Source organism: Bactrocera neohumeralis, chromosome 5 (assembly GCF_024586455.1).
Source record: "Bactrocera neohumeralis isolate Rockhampton chromosome 5, APGP_CSIRO_Bneo_wtdbg2-racon-allhic-juicebox.fasta_v2, whole genome shotgun sequence".
Taxonomy (NCBI): Eukaryota; Metazoa; Arthropoda; class Insecta; order Diptera; family Tephritidae; genus Bactrocera; species Bactrocera neohumeralis.
The window spans coordinates 24,008,520-24,022,695 of record NC_065922.1 but is presented as its reverse complement, the minus strand read 5'-3'; the positions used below and the strand labels follow the sequence as shown (position 1 = coordinate 24,022,695).

Sequence of the window (14,176 nt, the reverse complement as noted above, 5' to 3'; positions counted from 1 at the left end):
TAATATTATTGATTTATGGTAAGGATGCGTTTCGTTGTGGTTTAAAATGTATTATTTAAGTTTTGTAATGAGAAAAAGCTGCAGCTCTACACCTACCCTTCGCAGCTACATTTTTGACCTTCGTGAGTCTGAAAAGACGTACAAAGAAATTTTGAATCAGGTCACAAAAAATGTTTTCAATGCTCTTAAGCATATACAGAATTTTAAAACTATCTCCAATGTTACACGCAAAGAGTAACCTTAATAAGAACTTCAACAGAAATAGGCCGCTGAATTACTACCATCGCCCGAAGAGGCCCAAAAAAGAGTTCCACTGACATTCTACATAAAACTCAAGACGAATATAATGGCTAAATATACAAGGAAACAATTTCCCGGCATTTGATCGAGTTTGGACTTCACGGTAGGACTGCATGCCGGAAACCACTTCTGACTAAAATTCAAAGTAAACAACGCGTAGACTTTTCCAACTCTTATTGATCTTGGACAACAAATCAATGGCAGTATGTTGTTTGGAGCGATGTAACCCAAACTAATCGCATAGATCCTGATGGTCGAACGTATGTTCGCCGCCCAACGTAACAAGAATTTGATCCTCGCTATGTTTCACACGTACTGAAGCATGGTGGAGGATCAATCATGGTGTGGGAACTTCTTCCCTGGAATGTTGTAGGTCCGTTCCATACGTTTGATGTAATTTTAAAAAAAGATAAATACGTCGACATTCTAAAAAATGTCATTCTACCTTGAACTAAGAAGGAATTTGCCTGTTATATGGAAATACCAACATAATAACAATCCAAAACATATAATTTACTTCTAAATATGTGTCGTTTCTAATTAGCTGTCAACAGCTGTACAAATTGCAAACTGAAAATTTTTGGGTTTTAATATTTTTAATTTCATTAATTTCTGCATTTTTTATTTAAAACCTAGTTTCTATAGTCCTAATCGCTGATCTGTTCATTCTACATAGATACTTGTTTTCAATTATAACTGTATTTGATGGAAGTAGAAATTTTTAAAAGTTTAAAATAAACATTCTCGATGTACACACGTATACGATTAATTTTATTTATTTTAATAAGCCAGAATAGTAAACACTTTAACAATCACCTTAACGAGGGCTGATTGAAGCTATTCAGTATAAGAAATTGCTTTATAAGCTGAATGAACAAATTGCTAACAATGACTAAGAAATAAATGAAAAAAATCTTCAATTAATTATTTATTGTTATACCCTGAACAGGGTAGAATAAGTTCACAAAGTCTGTAACACCTAGAAGAAAACGTCGGCGATCCTATGAAAATTATAGAATCTGGTGAATACCGTGGTTGATCGATGCTATTCATTTAAATTCGGTTTCTGGCTTTAAAATCGGTCACAATCGTGGCTCGATGCGATGGTGCATTATCACGAATATCGTAAAAACAATGAATCCACCCCCCATTCCGATAATTCCGGCCATTTTCGATAATGGTCTCCATAAAGGATGTTCTCACCGCAAACGCGTTTCATTAATATTTTCAAAAGAACTTCAGTTTTGACCGTTTGACCCTTCGAAACAAATGCGTTTGATACCCAAAATATCCGAATATCGAAAAAAACAATGAGTGGCGTTTGAGATGTCGAACTCTCTTGTCATCTCTCTAACACTTATCTCATAAATTACAAGCAACATATTCTGCACTTTTTAACATTTTCATCAATTGAGGCGGGCGAAGGTCGTCCAAAACGAGGCATATCTGCAACGATTTCTCGACCGTTTTATGTACCAATCGTTGGCTTGAATTTTTTAATAAAACTAAATCACCTTAAACCAACATTCGCAACGATTCCGCACACGAATTTGGTTAGAAATATACAATTTTACACAAATTCTGTGTTCGATTCACTCGTTGACAGATCGCGCTCATACTTATATGGGATAGTAAACAGTCCAAAATCAAATTAGGTAAATAAATTTTTTTGAAATATCACTTACCCGAGGAATTTAATTACAATTATGAACATTGACGAACGAGTTGAGAACCCACCACTCTTTGTTTCATAATAGATCTTAATTGAACGTTGTAATAAAAGATTCATTCTCTACTCTGATTGAGCTGATGGTGGTTCATATATAATTTAAAATACTTCTCGGGTTATCGGCAATGCCTTTGAACTCCGCAAAATACGGAAATGTGTCAACCTATTTGTCTTGAGCATTTTCTTAGATTTGTTGCATAAGGTCTTGTACTTGTAGGTAAGTATCTTATCACACGCTTTCTTCTTTTCCTTCATCTTCATTTTCGTACTCTAAAATGAGAGAACTTGTAAAACCGCGCACCGACTTTCCCATTGTCAATCTACATAACCTTGATTGATTTTACGTTTTATAAACAACAGTTTGATGCAAAAAATTATAATACCCTCTGATCAAATTTGATCCGGATTGACTGAAAAAAATAATATTTTCAACAGGAATTTTTATTATCCTCTTCAAAAGAGGCTCCTTAATCTAATTATCTATACACTTGATATAAGCCCCGGCTAGGAAGACCTTCAGTGGTTTCAGCGAATTTTGCTTGTTTTAGCTTCATCTCATTTTTGGAGCACCATTCGCTAGATTTTTGGACAGTTTCGGCGTCATATTCATAAACCCACGTTTTCTCACCAGTAAAGATATGTTCGACAAATGTAGCGTTCTCAGCTACGTTGTCTCCTTTGTGATCTCTACTCGACGTCGTTTGAATTGAATTTGAAGCAATTCAACTTCAGATCAACACAACTCACTTTTTGTATTACAATTTTCAACTAAAGGGTGATCTATTTCCATTTCTATTCTATATCCAAACACAGATACTACAAATTTAATGGGAAATGTTTATTATCATTCGATGAATATTCTTTGGCATTTATTTTTTGAAGAATATCTCCTTCAAATCTTGGCCGTGGCTACGTCTCAGATGACCCATCCGTTGAGTCCAATTTTCGATGACTCGTTCGAGCATTTCGACTGGTAACTGGCGAACGACACGCGTGATGTTTTGCCCCAAGTCCTGAATCGAAGTGGGATTGTCCGCTTAGACTTTAGACTTTACATAAACCCCAAAGGAAAAAGTCTAACTATGTAATATCACACGATCTTGGTGGCCAATCGACTCGCACAAAACGTGAAATTATTCGCTAATCGAAATGTTCTCTTAATAAATCCATTGATAGATGCGATGTGCGGGAAGAGGCGCCGTCTTTATGAAACCAAATGTTGCCGAGATTACGAGCTTCAATTTAGGAAACAAATAGTCGGTCATATGGAGCCAAACCACACCAAACCGTCGTTTTTTCTGGATTGAATAGCAGCTCTTGTCTTCAAGTCAAATGCAATTTTGCTTGTTTACAGAAATGGCACTCATCGATGAACAAATTTTGACTCGAAGAAGTCAGATCTTCTTTGAACTTTTCAAGAGCCCATAGAGCGAAGCGGGAACGTCGAGCGGCTTCAGTTCTTGCACAAGCTGTATTTTGTACGCTCTCAATTTAAGATCTCGAAGTAAAATGCGTCGTTCCATACGTCAGTCTTCGTCTACACTCTCAGCTACGGCTGCTACATTTTCTTCACTGCGTGGTAGACATGGTATATTCGGTCGAATATTATCCAATAATAAATGCTGGCTCTCAAAATGAGTGATGATGCTGCGAATAGTACGCTCAGTAAGCCGATTTGTTGTTTGTTAAGGCGTAAGTAAGCGTGTTTTGTCAAAAAAAAAGGCTGTTGAAAAAAGTACCTCCACGTGGATCACCCGTTATATATGTATGATCAAAGGCATATTTTTCAACAACACTCAGAAATGTCAAATAAGCTTAATCTACACTTTTTAACAAAATAACTACTTTTTCTGGCTAATAAAGATACTAAACTTCTTTATCAGGCCAAACTTGGTAAATTCCTAACTTCTACCTTCAATTAGAATAAAACATAAATCTTCTAAGATAAGTACATTTAGTGTGGGGGCGACAAAAGGCACATCTGCCAAGATTATTAATGTATTTTTTTGGATCATAAAATTATATCTTAGATTTTAGAAGATAAACACTGAAAAATGCGAAAACAAGTGATTAATAAAAGATGTTTCTGCACTTGTCAATTGCTCAGCAACACCCTCTTTTGATAAGCACTTTAGCATAGGCCATAGCATATACTTAGTATATATAGAACGTACAAGAAACCCATACTCTTGTACAATTTATAATATCGTTACCAAGCATTCAGCCTCGAGCAGTCAAAGGGCTCGGTTGGCATGCTGAAAAATAATTCTGTGTGGGGAGTTCATTAAACCTTAATTTTTTATTGGAAAGCTATTTTCTAATAATGCAAATAGCCTTGATGGTTTTGAAATGCTATCCATACAATCAGTTTATGCAAAGCGACATCTATTGTATTGAATGGTTTTTAATATAGCAAATAATGAAAGTGGACTGAAATAATCAGAAAGTATTCTAGTTTCAAACCACTATCAAGTAACTGCCGGAGTCGGGTTACAATTCGAACATTCAGGTATTAGTCTACCCCATATATGTTCTAAGTAATATGACCATATCATAGTAGAGTTAGACTTAGATTTAAGCTTAGAAATGTCAATGATTCGAGGAATTTCTAGGGATAGTACAAATAGTTATATAGATCACATTAGGCAGGAACGAATGGGCGAACAGGCTGACGGATATAGGTAAATTAGTTCAGCTGGTCACTCTGACCTTTCCTTCTGGGTGTTACAAACTTCGTGGCAAACTTAATATACCCTGCTCAGGTATAAAGAAGGGGTACAGCTAATGCCGGAAGAGGAAAAAAAATAATTTTTTGATGCGAACAATTTCAAATTGTCCAAATTCTATTCTCTTCTGGTTTTCTTCTATGATGAGTTCACTGTAAGTTTTTATAGTGCCCCCATTGTGCTTTGGAGTAGTAGTTGTGATACCAGTTCTTAGAAACAATGTTACGGATAAGAAGTCGAATATCGTCTTATTTTAAAAAGGGATTTTTTTGCTCTTGCGGCAGAGTTCTGTCGAGTTGACCATCCTTGTCCAGATAAAAACTCTGGGTTCGTTCCGGTTACGTAGACCCGACTGTCGTGGGAACGGCTGTTTCCAGCCCCTTGGTAGAATTTCCGCTACAAGCAAGCGCTTACTTCGGTAAGGGTTGTTTAATTAGTCAGGTAAGCTTAAAGGGACGTTAAGAAACATGTAATTTTCATTAAAAAAGAGTCTGATTAGGACGGATGTCCAGAAATTTAGACGCGCTGAACCCAATTTTCGGCCGATACTGCTGCAATTTCACGTTCGATATTCGCACAAAGTTCATCAATCGTCGCTGGCTTATTGGCATAGACCATAGACTTAACGTAGCCTCACAGGAAATACTATAACGCCTTCAAATCACAGGACCGAGGCGGCCAAATGATTGGACCATTTCGTGAGATAACACGTTCACCAAATATGGTTTTCAATAAATCGATTGTGACATTCGCTGTGTGTAGCTTGCGGCGCCGTCCAGTTGGAAACACATATTGTCCAAGTCCATATCATTCATTTCGAGCCAAAAATATTCGGGTATCATTGAGCGGTGGCGATTCCCATTCTCAGTAACGTGCCGGTCTTGATCACCATGGAAGAGGTCCACCTTAATGACGCCGCTGGCCCATAAACCCCACCAAACCGTATTTTTTTCGGGATGCAATGGTGACTCATGGAGTACGTGTGCATTGCTGCCTGTCCAATAACGCATATTTTGTATATTGACGAAGCCATTCAGTCAGAAATGAGCCTTATCGATGAAGATAATTTTTCGATGAAATCCGGATCATTTTCAAGTTGTTGCTCAGCCCAATTCACGAACATACGACGATTCTGGTGGTCAAGTGGCTTCACTTCTTGCGTCAATTTGATCTTGTACGGATGTAGGCCAAGATCTTTACGCAAAATTCGCCAAAAACGTCACAGAGATGTCCAACGCTTTAGAACGACGTGTGAGAGACTGATTTGGGTTTTCCTCAATTGATGCGCTAGCGGCAGCAATATTTTCGACACTACGGGCACTTCTCACTTCTCTTCGTCTCACTGTTACACTGAACATTTTGTACTATGCCTGTGTGGATTCATATTTTTTCACTAGACACTCAATTGTTGATCTGGCAAGACGATTATGACGACCATATATTGGACGTATCGCTCTTAAAATTGAGCCCACTGACTCCGAATTTCGCTACTAAATTTTAATAATTTCGACTGGCTTTTGGATCGTATAACTTTCGATGATGAAATGGCAAACTTTACTAAAGGGAAATATCAAAAGAGCGGAAAAAAGATGGCGTCGTTTGCTGTCCCTATCGATCTACTTTTGTAGCGTCTCTATTGAAATTTAGCCATGCTCGTCAGTCGGCCTCTATATACCCGAAATCGGCTCTCAGTTTTTGACACACATCTTTTTCACTCCTAGAAGCTACTCATTTGTCGGAATCGTAATCATCGGGCCACTACAGCATATGTACATATATGTATCTGCGATATAAACTGAACGATCAAAATCAAGTTCTTCTATGGACCATTTACGAAATTTGGCACAATTTATTGCCTAAAGCAACGCTACAATCTCTGAACAAATTGTTCAGATCGAACCTCTATAACCTATAGCAGCCATACAAACTGATGGATCAAAATCAAGTTCTCGTATGGAAAACTTTTTTTTCTATTTTTTTTTTTTTTGTGAAGGGTATTATACGGTAGCATCGGAGAAATTAACGGTTTATATTGTTTTAGCTGAATTTGTTTGTCTGGTACCTAGACCTATGCCTCACTATTTTCTATTGAAACTGAACAGCAAAGTCAACTGACTAACAATCAATACGTTTGCACAGGCTGTTTGAATTCAGCTTCCGACAAAATAAAAACAAAATGACTATAAAACAAACGGTAAATTAGAAAAAACATTCGTATAAAGCTAAAGCTTGAGAGCGTTAAACCCTGACCACACATAGCTGAATTGCATAAAAGGAGGAGAACAGTGCAAATATTGTTTATTGGATTAGACAACCTTTTCCACAATTTACACAGCTGTTTTCAATTTTTATTGTTGCTTAGCTCATCCAATGACGCAAAAAATATACAAAAACGTTTAATGCTCGCGTTAAATGAAAGAGCAAAACAAACATAATTATTTTTTTGTTTTTTCAAATATAGTAAATACATATTTCCAATTTTAATTACGTTCAACTAAACCAACTAACCTATAATATAATATATGTATGTTTATACAGCATAGTCACACACAGCGCACACAACGGTGTTTACATTCTTATAACTAAAGTGCTTTGCATTTCACTTAAAATCAAATGGCGGCGCATCACGGCACGTGTAAGGACCCATGGGCGCTATAATCACTTGTATTGACAAATTATTGCGCTCGGCACCAATTAGATGGGGACTGAGCTTAATGGAAGACAACGCCAACTCGTCGTAGGGTATTAGGTTGTCCACATTCAGCACGCGCACCTTATTCGAAAAATACTCGGTGCGTTCGTGTACGGTGAGAATATGATCGATTTTATTTTGTACGCCAGTGATCAGTACGGCGACCTAAAGGTATAGAAAAAAGCAGCAGAATATTAGTATTGTTACTTTAGGTTTGCATGTGTAGGCGATATTACCTTGAAACGCTCCTCGTCGAGCTGTGGATATTTGCAGGTGACGCGCAGGCGCACAGTTTTCAGCGAAAACTCTGGTACATCTTCACCCCAGATAATTTTCGCTTTGTTGTATTTGACACCGCGTGGAAAGAATTCAATCTCCCAAGTTATTGTATGATCTGAAACAAATACAAGAAGAAGTAGCTTACACAAGAAAAAAGATAACTTCGGCTGTTGTAATACACTTTATAGGTGCCTTTCCTATAACATAAAAGGTTATAAAAATGGTAGAAAGCATCCCTGAAGTATTTTGAGGAATGCGGATTATCGGTCAGTTTGTATGGCAGCTTTATGTTATTATGGTCCGATCTAAGAAATATGTTCGGAGATTATGGAGCTGCCTTGGACAAAAATCCATGTCGAATTTCGTGAACATTTCTCGTCAAATGATAGAGATCTCTATACAAGGACTTTATTTTGACCGGTCAGTTTGTATGGCAGCTATATGCTGTAGTGGTCCAATATCCGCGGTTCCGACAAATGAGTAACTTCTTGGGGAGAAAGAGATGTGTGCAAAATTTCATATCGATATCTCAAAAACTAACGGCCTAGTTTGCTTATATACAGGCAGACCGACGGACCGAAAAGGACCCTGATTTTCTGTCCAATCAAGGACTGTCAACCCGGCAGAATTCTGCTGCTACAACAACAACGAACCCGCTCCCATGACAGTCGGCCCTACGTAACCGGAACGGGCTTGGGGATTTTTTATCCGGTCAAGGACTGTCAATTCTGCCGCTACAGCAACAACAGCGGACACGGCTAAATCGACTCAGCTTAACATGGTGAATATTTATATTATTATTTTATTGGGCCTACTCTGCTCAGGGTATAAAAATTAAATAAGGACCCATAAATACACACCATCTTCAGTTTCGGCTATGTTGCGTTGCGAAAAGAAGCACGTCACGTAATTTGTATATTTTTCGATTTGATCGAACTCCTTCACATGTATGCTCACGCTCCAAGTGTCATTGGAATACAGGCGCGGTGTAAATTGCAGCATGCCCTCAGGTGAATAACGTACCTCACGTACGCGGTCTTCCTGTCCCGACTGATAGCTCATACCTAGAAATACGCAGAACAAAACACTTCAATAAAATATAACTGTAATGTGGGTATAATGTAAATAACAACATCACTCGCCTATTGCCATGCGTTGCACAATATATTCTTTGTGGTACTCTAGCAGTGGAAAGAGTAGCAAATGCGCCAATTCACGCGGTGTCATCATTGCAAATCGTATATGCACTACCGTCTGCTCGACCAACTGCAAGAATGCGGCATTTTTCTCTTCCAACGTCAGCGTCTCATCATTGTCGTAGACTTCTTTGCGGTGCAAAAGCCAACGTTGCAAAATGCCAAACAGCTGGTACTCACTGGTGACCACAATGTCGTTCTGCTGCAGCAGCAGCACCATAATTGCCGCATCCAATTCTACAAAGTCTTTTGATTCGCTCACCATTTCTAAATTCCATTTCAAAAATCGCTTTAATGTTTCGGTGAGTTCCTTATGGTAGGGACTAAAAGCAATTGTGTACTGCAGCCAAGAGACGAGGTAACCTTGTGTGGCTGCCTTAGCGATGTGCTTCATCATGTAATCAACACAAAGCTCTACAAGGTCCTGTAAAATATGATTGGTGTAAGTTGTGACTGACACATACAATGCATACTCACTCCCGTTACTCACCCTGACATTGTATTTGTCTGCTAAAGCCAGCATTGGCATCACCGTCTGTAGCGAAATTTTTATTTGGCCAACATACAAGTATTTTAAGAACTGTGGAAAAACAGCCGTACAACAGGGTTCCTCAACCAACTCGATAACGTGCTTGCGACACTCATTCCATTGCGGATTCATCAGCATCACCTGAAACACTTCACTACTGGCGCAGAGTATAACACGATGTGCGGGATATTGCTCATTGCCCACAACCAAAATTATGTCAGACATCAATTGTTCGGCATATAAATTCGCTATCTTTTCCAAGACACTTTGCGAGTTGTTCATCTATAGTTACAGAAAAACAAATCAATTAAAAAAAGTTGAGAGTTTCGTTATCACTTAAACATACAACACTTGAATCCTGGCTATGCTCCTCGCCTTCCTCCATTTTTGTTGTTGTTGTGTTTCGCTTATTGTCTTTGCTATTTTTGTCTCCATCACCACCAAAATCTACAGAATCGTCCATCATGTTGGTGTCAAATCAAGAATTGTGTGCTTCCTCAGGCGCATTCACGAAACGAGCAAACGTTTCAGCCAAAGCGACACACACCTTTTAAATGTTTATTTGTTTTTTGAAAATAGATTTTTATCTATATAAATAAATTTTGTTGCATTCGAGTAATTTTGTAACAACACTTCTTTCAATTTATCATTCAATATACAAAAGAAATTGTGAACGAAGGAAGAGCTAATGAAAACAAAACAAAATACAATCAGTGCTGCCATGTTCAAGATATTCCTATTGGAATTCTGTGGTAGAAATGTTAAACATTTTAAGAGAAAAAATATATAAATACAATGAGAATATAACAAATTCATTATAATTTATTTAAAATAGTTTTGCTTAATAATAATTAAAGCTTAATTGACATTTTGCTATAACATAAAGCCTCTCTTAAAAATAGTATTAATTATGGTTGAAACTCCACACTATTTTTGTGCAATGCATCCCTACCAATTAGAATATTTCTTATCATCAAATTTCTTTGAAGTAAATGTGTCAAAATGAATTGAGGTATTTTTCCTCAAAATTTGCGAGCTAACTTTTGTTTTTTTACGAATCTGTTGAAAAACTATATGGATAGCAAATAAAACACCGAAATACAATTATAGTGTCGCGCACACTAATTATCGCAACTGACAGCGGCTATTTTAACATTTGTATTTCATCATAATTTCAATTTTTTGCGCCGGTTTGTCAGTGCCCTCCAATTGTGTTAAGTCAACGTGCGCGTGAATTTGAATATGAAGTCGGAAGTGGTGCATAAAAGAACAAATCTCCTATTGGAAGACCCCAAATTTCGCATACGACCTTTACAGCAGGTAGTCTCTGCCTGCACAGGTGCACTTATTACAGCATGTTTTAGTAAGTATTCATATTGTTTATTTATACACAGATAAGGTGTTTTCTAATATTTTATAACTTTTGCAGTGACGCCATTAGACGTTGTCAAAACGCGCCTGCAAGCCCAACAGACCGCTACAAATAAATGTTTCCTATATTGCAATGGCCTAATGGATCACATATGTCCATGCGATCCGAATATGCCCAGTAATCTTAAACCGGAAAAACGTTTGAATGGCACAATTGTATGTAAAACGATTTCATTGAACTCACATACACACATACATACAATTGAATGCATTTATAATAGCTATAATTAACATAATTATGTTTTTCCGTATAGGATGCGTTTGTTAAAATTACACGACACGAAGGTGTTGGATCGCTGTGGTCTGGTCTGAGTCCCACACTTGTGTCAGCGCTGCCATCAACAATTGTATATTTCGTCGCTTATGAACAGTTCAAACAACATGCGCTTGAATTCCACTACAAATATTTAGCTGAGGTGAAGGGCTCGCCACGCGGTCGAGAGATACCCTTCCATATACCAATGCTCAGTGGTGTGTCGGCGCGTGTTTGTGCGGTCACCTTTGTTAGTCCATTAGAGCTGATTCGCACAAAAATGCAGTCACAAAAAATGAGCTATGGCGAAATTGTCTCCACTGTGCGTGTGGTTATCAAAACGCAGGGTTTCTTCGGCTTGTTTCGTGGTCTACCACCAACAATTCTGCGTGACGTGCCCTTCTCTGGCATATACTGGACTTGCTATGAGAATATTAAAAGTATGTTCGGTGTTCAGGAGCCAACATTTGGTTTTAGCTTTATGGCAGGTGCTATATCTGGCTCGGTACGTTAAGCATAGTGGTATTATTTCTAATAATATAAATATTGAATAATTTGATATCACAATTAACAAGTTCAGTATTAGTTCTTGATAACGAAAAAGCAAAGATATCTTATCTTATTTTTTTTTTGTCATTTTGTTTGCAAAAAAAATTATTGTAGTTGGCAGCAACCATTACAACACCATTCGATGTTGTGAAAACACATGAACAAATTGAATTTGGCGAAAAGGTTCTTTTCACAGGTAAGAAAATATATTTAACATTTATTTAACAGTATTGACTTCTTTCCAAATTGTTTAGACAAACCAGCTAGTAATGTATCCAATATGAAAGTAAGAGAGCGGCTGTGGTCAATTTATCGCTTAAATGGACTAAAAGGTTTATTTGCGGGTCTATGGCCGCGTTTGTTGAAAGTGGCGCCTGCTTGTGCCATAATGATTTCAACTTTTGAATACAGTAAAGCATTCTTTTATCACTACAATGTGGAGAAGCACAATGAGGCCTTGTTAATGTCAAACCAAAAACAGAATGATGCTTGAGAGTTATTGAGACTTTGTGATACTATACTTAAGTTTCTGCAAAACTAAACATAAATTACTTCCAACGTAAACGTTGAATAATTACTAGTTTAGTCTTCGTGAAAAGAATTCACAGGAGTGGGTGGCATAGTAATGAAGTGTAAATGTAATATATGGTTTGATATAGTCATTTGTACCTTTTAATATTTTTTGTATAGTTCGTAAAATTTGGCGTTTTTGTTGTTCTTAACCACAATAATAACGCCAACCGTTATAATGGTAGTTAGCACAAATTACCTAATTAACTTTGTATATACCTAATTTGAATCGAATGAGTTCAAAGAATATGCATACATATGTTAATTTTTATAATATGTATATGTGCAGAAACAAATGTAATGTTCATTCGTATGTGAATAAATATGCTTTTATGGCGTAAAGCAATAAATTCATAATTCCTGAGCCCAAATATAAAATTTCTGTGGTTGTAGCATTAGTATTTTGCCGAGTTGACAGTCCTTGGCCGGATAAAAAATCCGGGAGCGTTGCGGTTACGTAGAACCGACTCTCGTGGGAACGGATTAGAACTCATCAGATTTCAAAATTGAAAAGTTTATGTGTGAAAGCGAGTGAATTGTAAACTAACTTTACAGTGCATGTAAAAGTGTATATAACTGACACTTCAAAAATTAAAAAACTAATTTTGAAGTGATTATTTTTTAATAAATTATTTTCGATAAATTTACTGTGTCGATATTTTAAAATAAGTTTACAATCGGTTTCTTGTCTAGAACAAAAAAATGCAACCCTAAACGTTTTGTGGATCATAATTTTACTGTCAGAGTGGAATGAAGAACTGCCAAAGTTGATATAAAAATAATAACACGTGTGGCCGCATTTAGTTTATTTAAAAAATTTAAGTTTCAAATTAGCAACATGACCGAGGAAAATAAAGAAGTGACGACGGAAAAAATCGAAGAAAAGACGGACACAAATATAGAAATTAAAGAAACCAGTGAAAATGTTGCTACAAATGAACCCGCTTCTAAGACAGCAAAAACCAAGAAACAACCGTCGACGAAGAAGCCAACAAAAAAGAAATCCGTTGAAAATAATCCCATACGCGGCTTACCCAAGTCTGGACGTCCATGGAAAACACCAAAGCAAAAGTAAGTTTTCGGGCGTAATTTGCACATTGCGGAAATAAAATTATCGCAAATAAATCGGTTACCACAGGTTCACAACAATTAAGAAGACTACAAAGCGCTTATCATTCGAGAAGAAACAGGAGCTGCGTAATGAACTGCGACACATAAAGGAGTTGTCCAAGGATATAAAAGAGCAACGCAAGGAAGCGGCCGTACAAAAGAATCAAAGACGTGTGGAAAATGCTGAACGCCGGTTGGCCAATGAGCGGCGAGCTGAAGTGGTGCAGATAATAAAGAATCCATCTAAATTGAAACGTTTGAAGAAGAAGCAAATGCGTATGATTGAGAAACGCGATGTTAGTCAAGTAAAAGTGGTGTAGTTGAGCTTGTGGAAAGTATCCTGGAGGGTAACCTAGTACGCGGCTCAAAGCGGGAGGGTAGATTAAGTTTTGTAGTTGCTATACTCATGTATATTTTTGTAAAAAGAAAATTACTAAATTATGTATACTGAAAACGAAATACTTATATGAAATTATTAAATTCTGAAGAATACTTCATTATTTAAACTCTGCTGGCTTTGGACATTCAGTGTAGATTGTTAATAAAAAAAATCTGCAATAAGAAAATTTAATTGGATTTTTTTATTTCGTTAACGAAAAGCCACGAAGCGATTGATGTTTTCGTTGAATATCTAAAAACAAAGTTCTCTAAAGTATTTATTACTTACTGCCGCTATTGAAAAAAAAAACATTTTGAACTAGCTTAACAGCATCTTTTTCACTTTTTTGATTTAATATTGTATATGGTCTCTTGAAGAACTTTTGCAACAATTGCGGCTCTTTGTAGTCAAAACCGGCACTATCTCTAAATTG

The 14,176-nt window shown here is 37.0% G+C and overlaps 3 protein-coding genes across 4 annotated transcripts; 2 read left to right on the top strand and 1 right to left on the bottom strand.

Moving 5' to 3' along the window:
* Window positions 1-7,036: 7,036 nt before the first annotated feature.
* LOC126758098 (BTB/POZ domain-containing protein 17) lies at window positions 7,037-14,154 on the bottom strand. The gene is made up of 7 exons (XM_050472129.1): window positions 14,032-14,154; window positions 9,798-10,136; window positions 9,413-9,733; window positions 8,869-9,346; window positions 8,587-8,790; window positions 7,684-7,841; window positions 7,037-7,612 (listed from the first exon to the last, which is right to left on the bottom strand). The coding sequence occupies exons 2-7, from the start codon at window positions 9,915-9,917 to the stop codon at window positions 7,355-7,357; spliced, it is 1,539 nt and encodes a 512-aa protein (XP_050328086.1). The 5' UTR covers window positions 9,918-10,136; window positions 14,032-14,154; the 3' UTR covers window positions 7,037-7,354.
* LOC126758100 (probable mitochondrial glutathione transporter SLC25A40) lies at window positions 10,429-12,611 on the top strand. Of its 2 annotated transcripts, none has more exons than XM_050472131.1 (5): window positions 10,429-10,814; window positions 10,881-11,038; window positions 11,137-11,640; window positions 11,799-11,880; window positions 11,948-12,611. In XM_050472131.1, the coding sequence occupies exons 1-5, from the start codon at window positions 10,694-10,696 to the stop codon at window positions 12,175-12,177; spliced, it is 1,095 nt and encodes a 364-aa protein (XP_050328088.1). In that variant the 5' UTR covers window positions 10,429-10,693; the 3' UTR covers window positions 12,178-12,611. The 2 variants fall into 2 exon arrangements, with proteins under 2 accessions (XP_050328088.1, XP_050328087.1); XM_050472130.1 differs by having other exon boundaries at window positions 10,430-10,814; window positions 11,939-12,611.
* On the top strand, window positions 12,999-13,935 carry LOC126758101 (coiled-coil domain-containing protein 86). Its single transcript, XM_050472132.1, has 2 exons — window positions 12,999-13,325; window positions 13,393-13,935. The coding sequence occupies exons 1-2, from the start codon at window positions 13,093-13,095 to the stop codon at window positions 13,682-13,684; spliced, it is 525 nt and encodes a 174-aa protein (XP_050328089.1). The 5' UTR covers window positions 12,999-13,092; the 3' UTR covers window positions 13,685-13,935.
* Window positions 14,155-14,176: the final 22 nt, after the last annotated feature.

Coding starts and splice junctions, on each gene's coding strand:
- LOC126758098 (XM_050472129.1), bottom strand. CDS start 9,917: ATGATGGACGATTCTGTAGATTTTGGTGGTGATGGAGACAAAAATAGC. Junction 9,734..9,797: donor ATAGCCAGGATTCAAGTGTT/GTATGTTTAAGT, acceptor CTGTAACTATAG/ATGAACAACTCGCAAAGTGT. Junction 7,613..7,683: donor TCGACGAGGAGCGTTTCAAG/GTAATATCGCCT, acceptor CTATACCTTTAG/GTCGCCGTACTGATCACTGG.
- LOC126758100 (XM_050472130.1), top strand. CDS start 10,694: ATGAAGTCGGAAGTGGTGCATAAAAGAACAAATCTCCTATTGGAAGAC. Junction 11,641..11,798: donor CAGGTGCTATATCTGGCTCG/GTACGTTAAGCA, acceptor AAATTATTGTAG/TTGGCAGCAACCATTACAAC. Junction 11,881..11,938: donor CGAAAAGGTTCTTTTCACAG/GTAAGAAAATAT, acceptor CAAATTGTTTAG/ACAAACCAGCTAGTAATGTA.
- LOC126758101 (XM_050472132.1), top strand. CDS start 13,093: ATGACCGAGGAAAATAAAGAAGTGACGACGGAAAAAATCGAAGAAAAG. Junction 13,326..13,392: donor TGGAAAACACCAAAGCAAAA/GTAAGTTTTCGG, acceptor CGGTTACCACAG/GTTCACAACAATTAAGAAGA.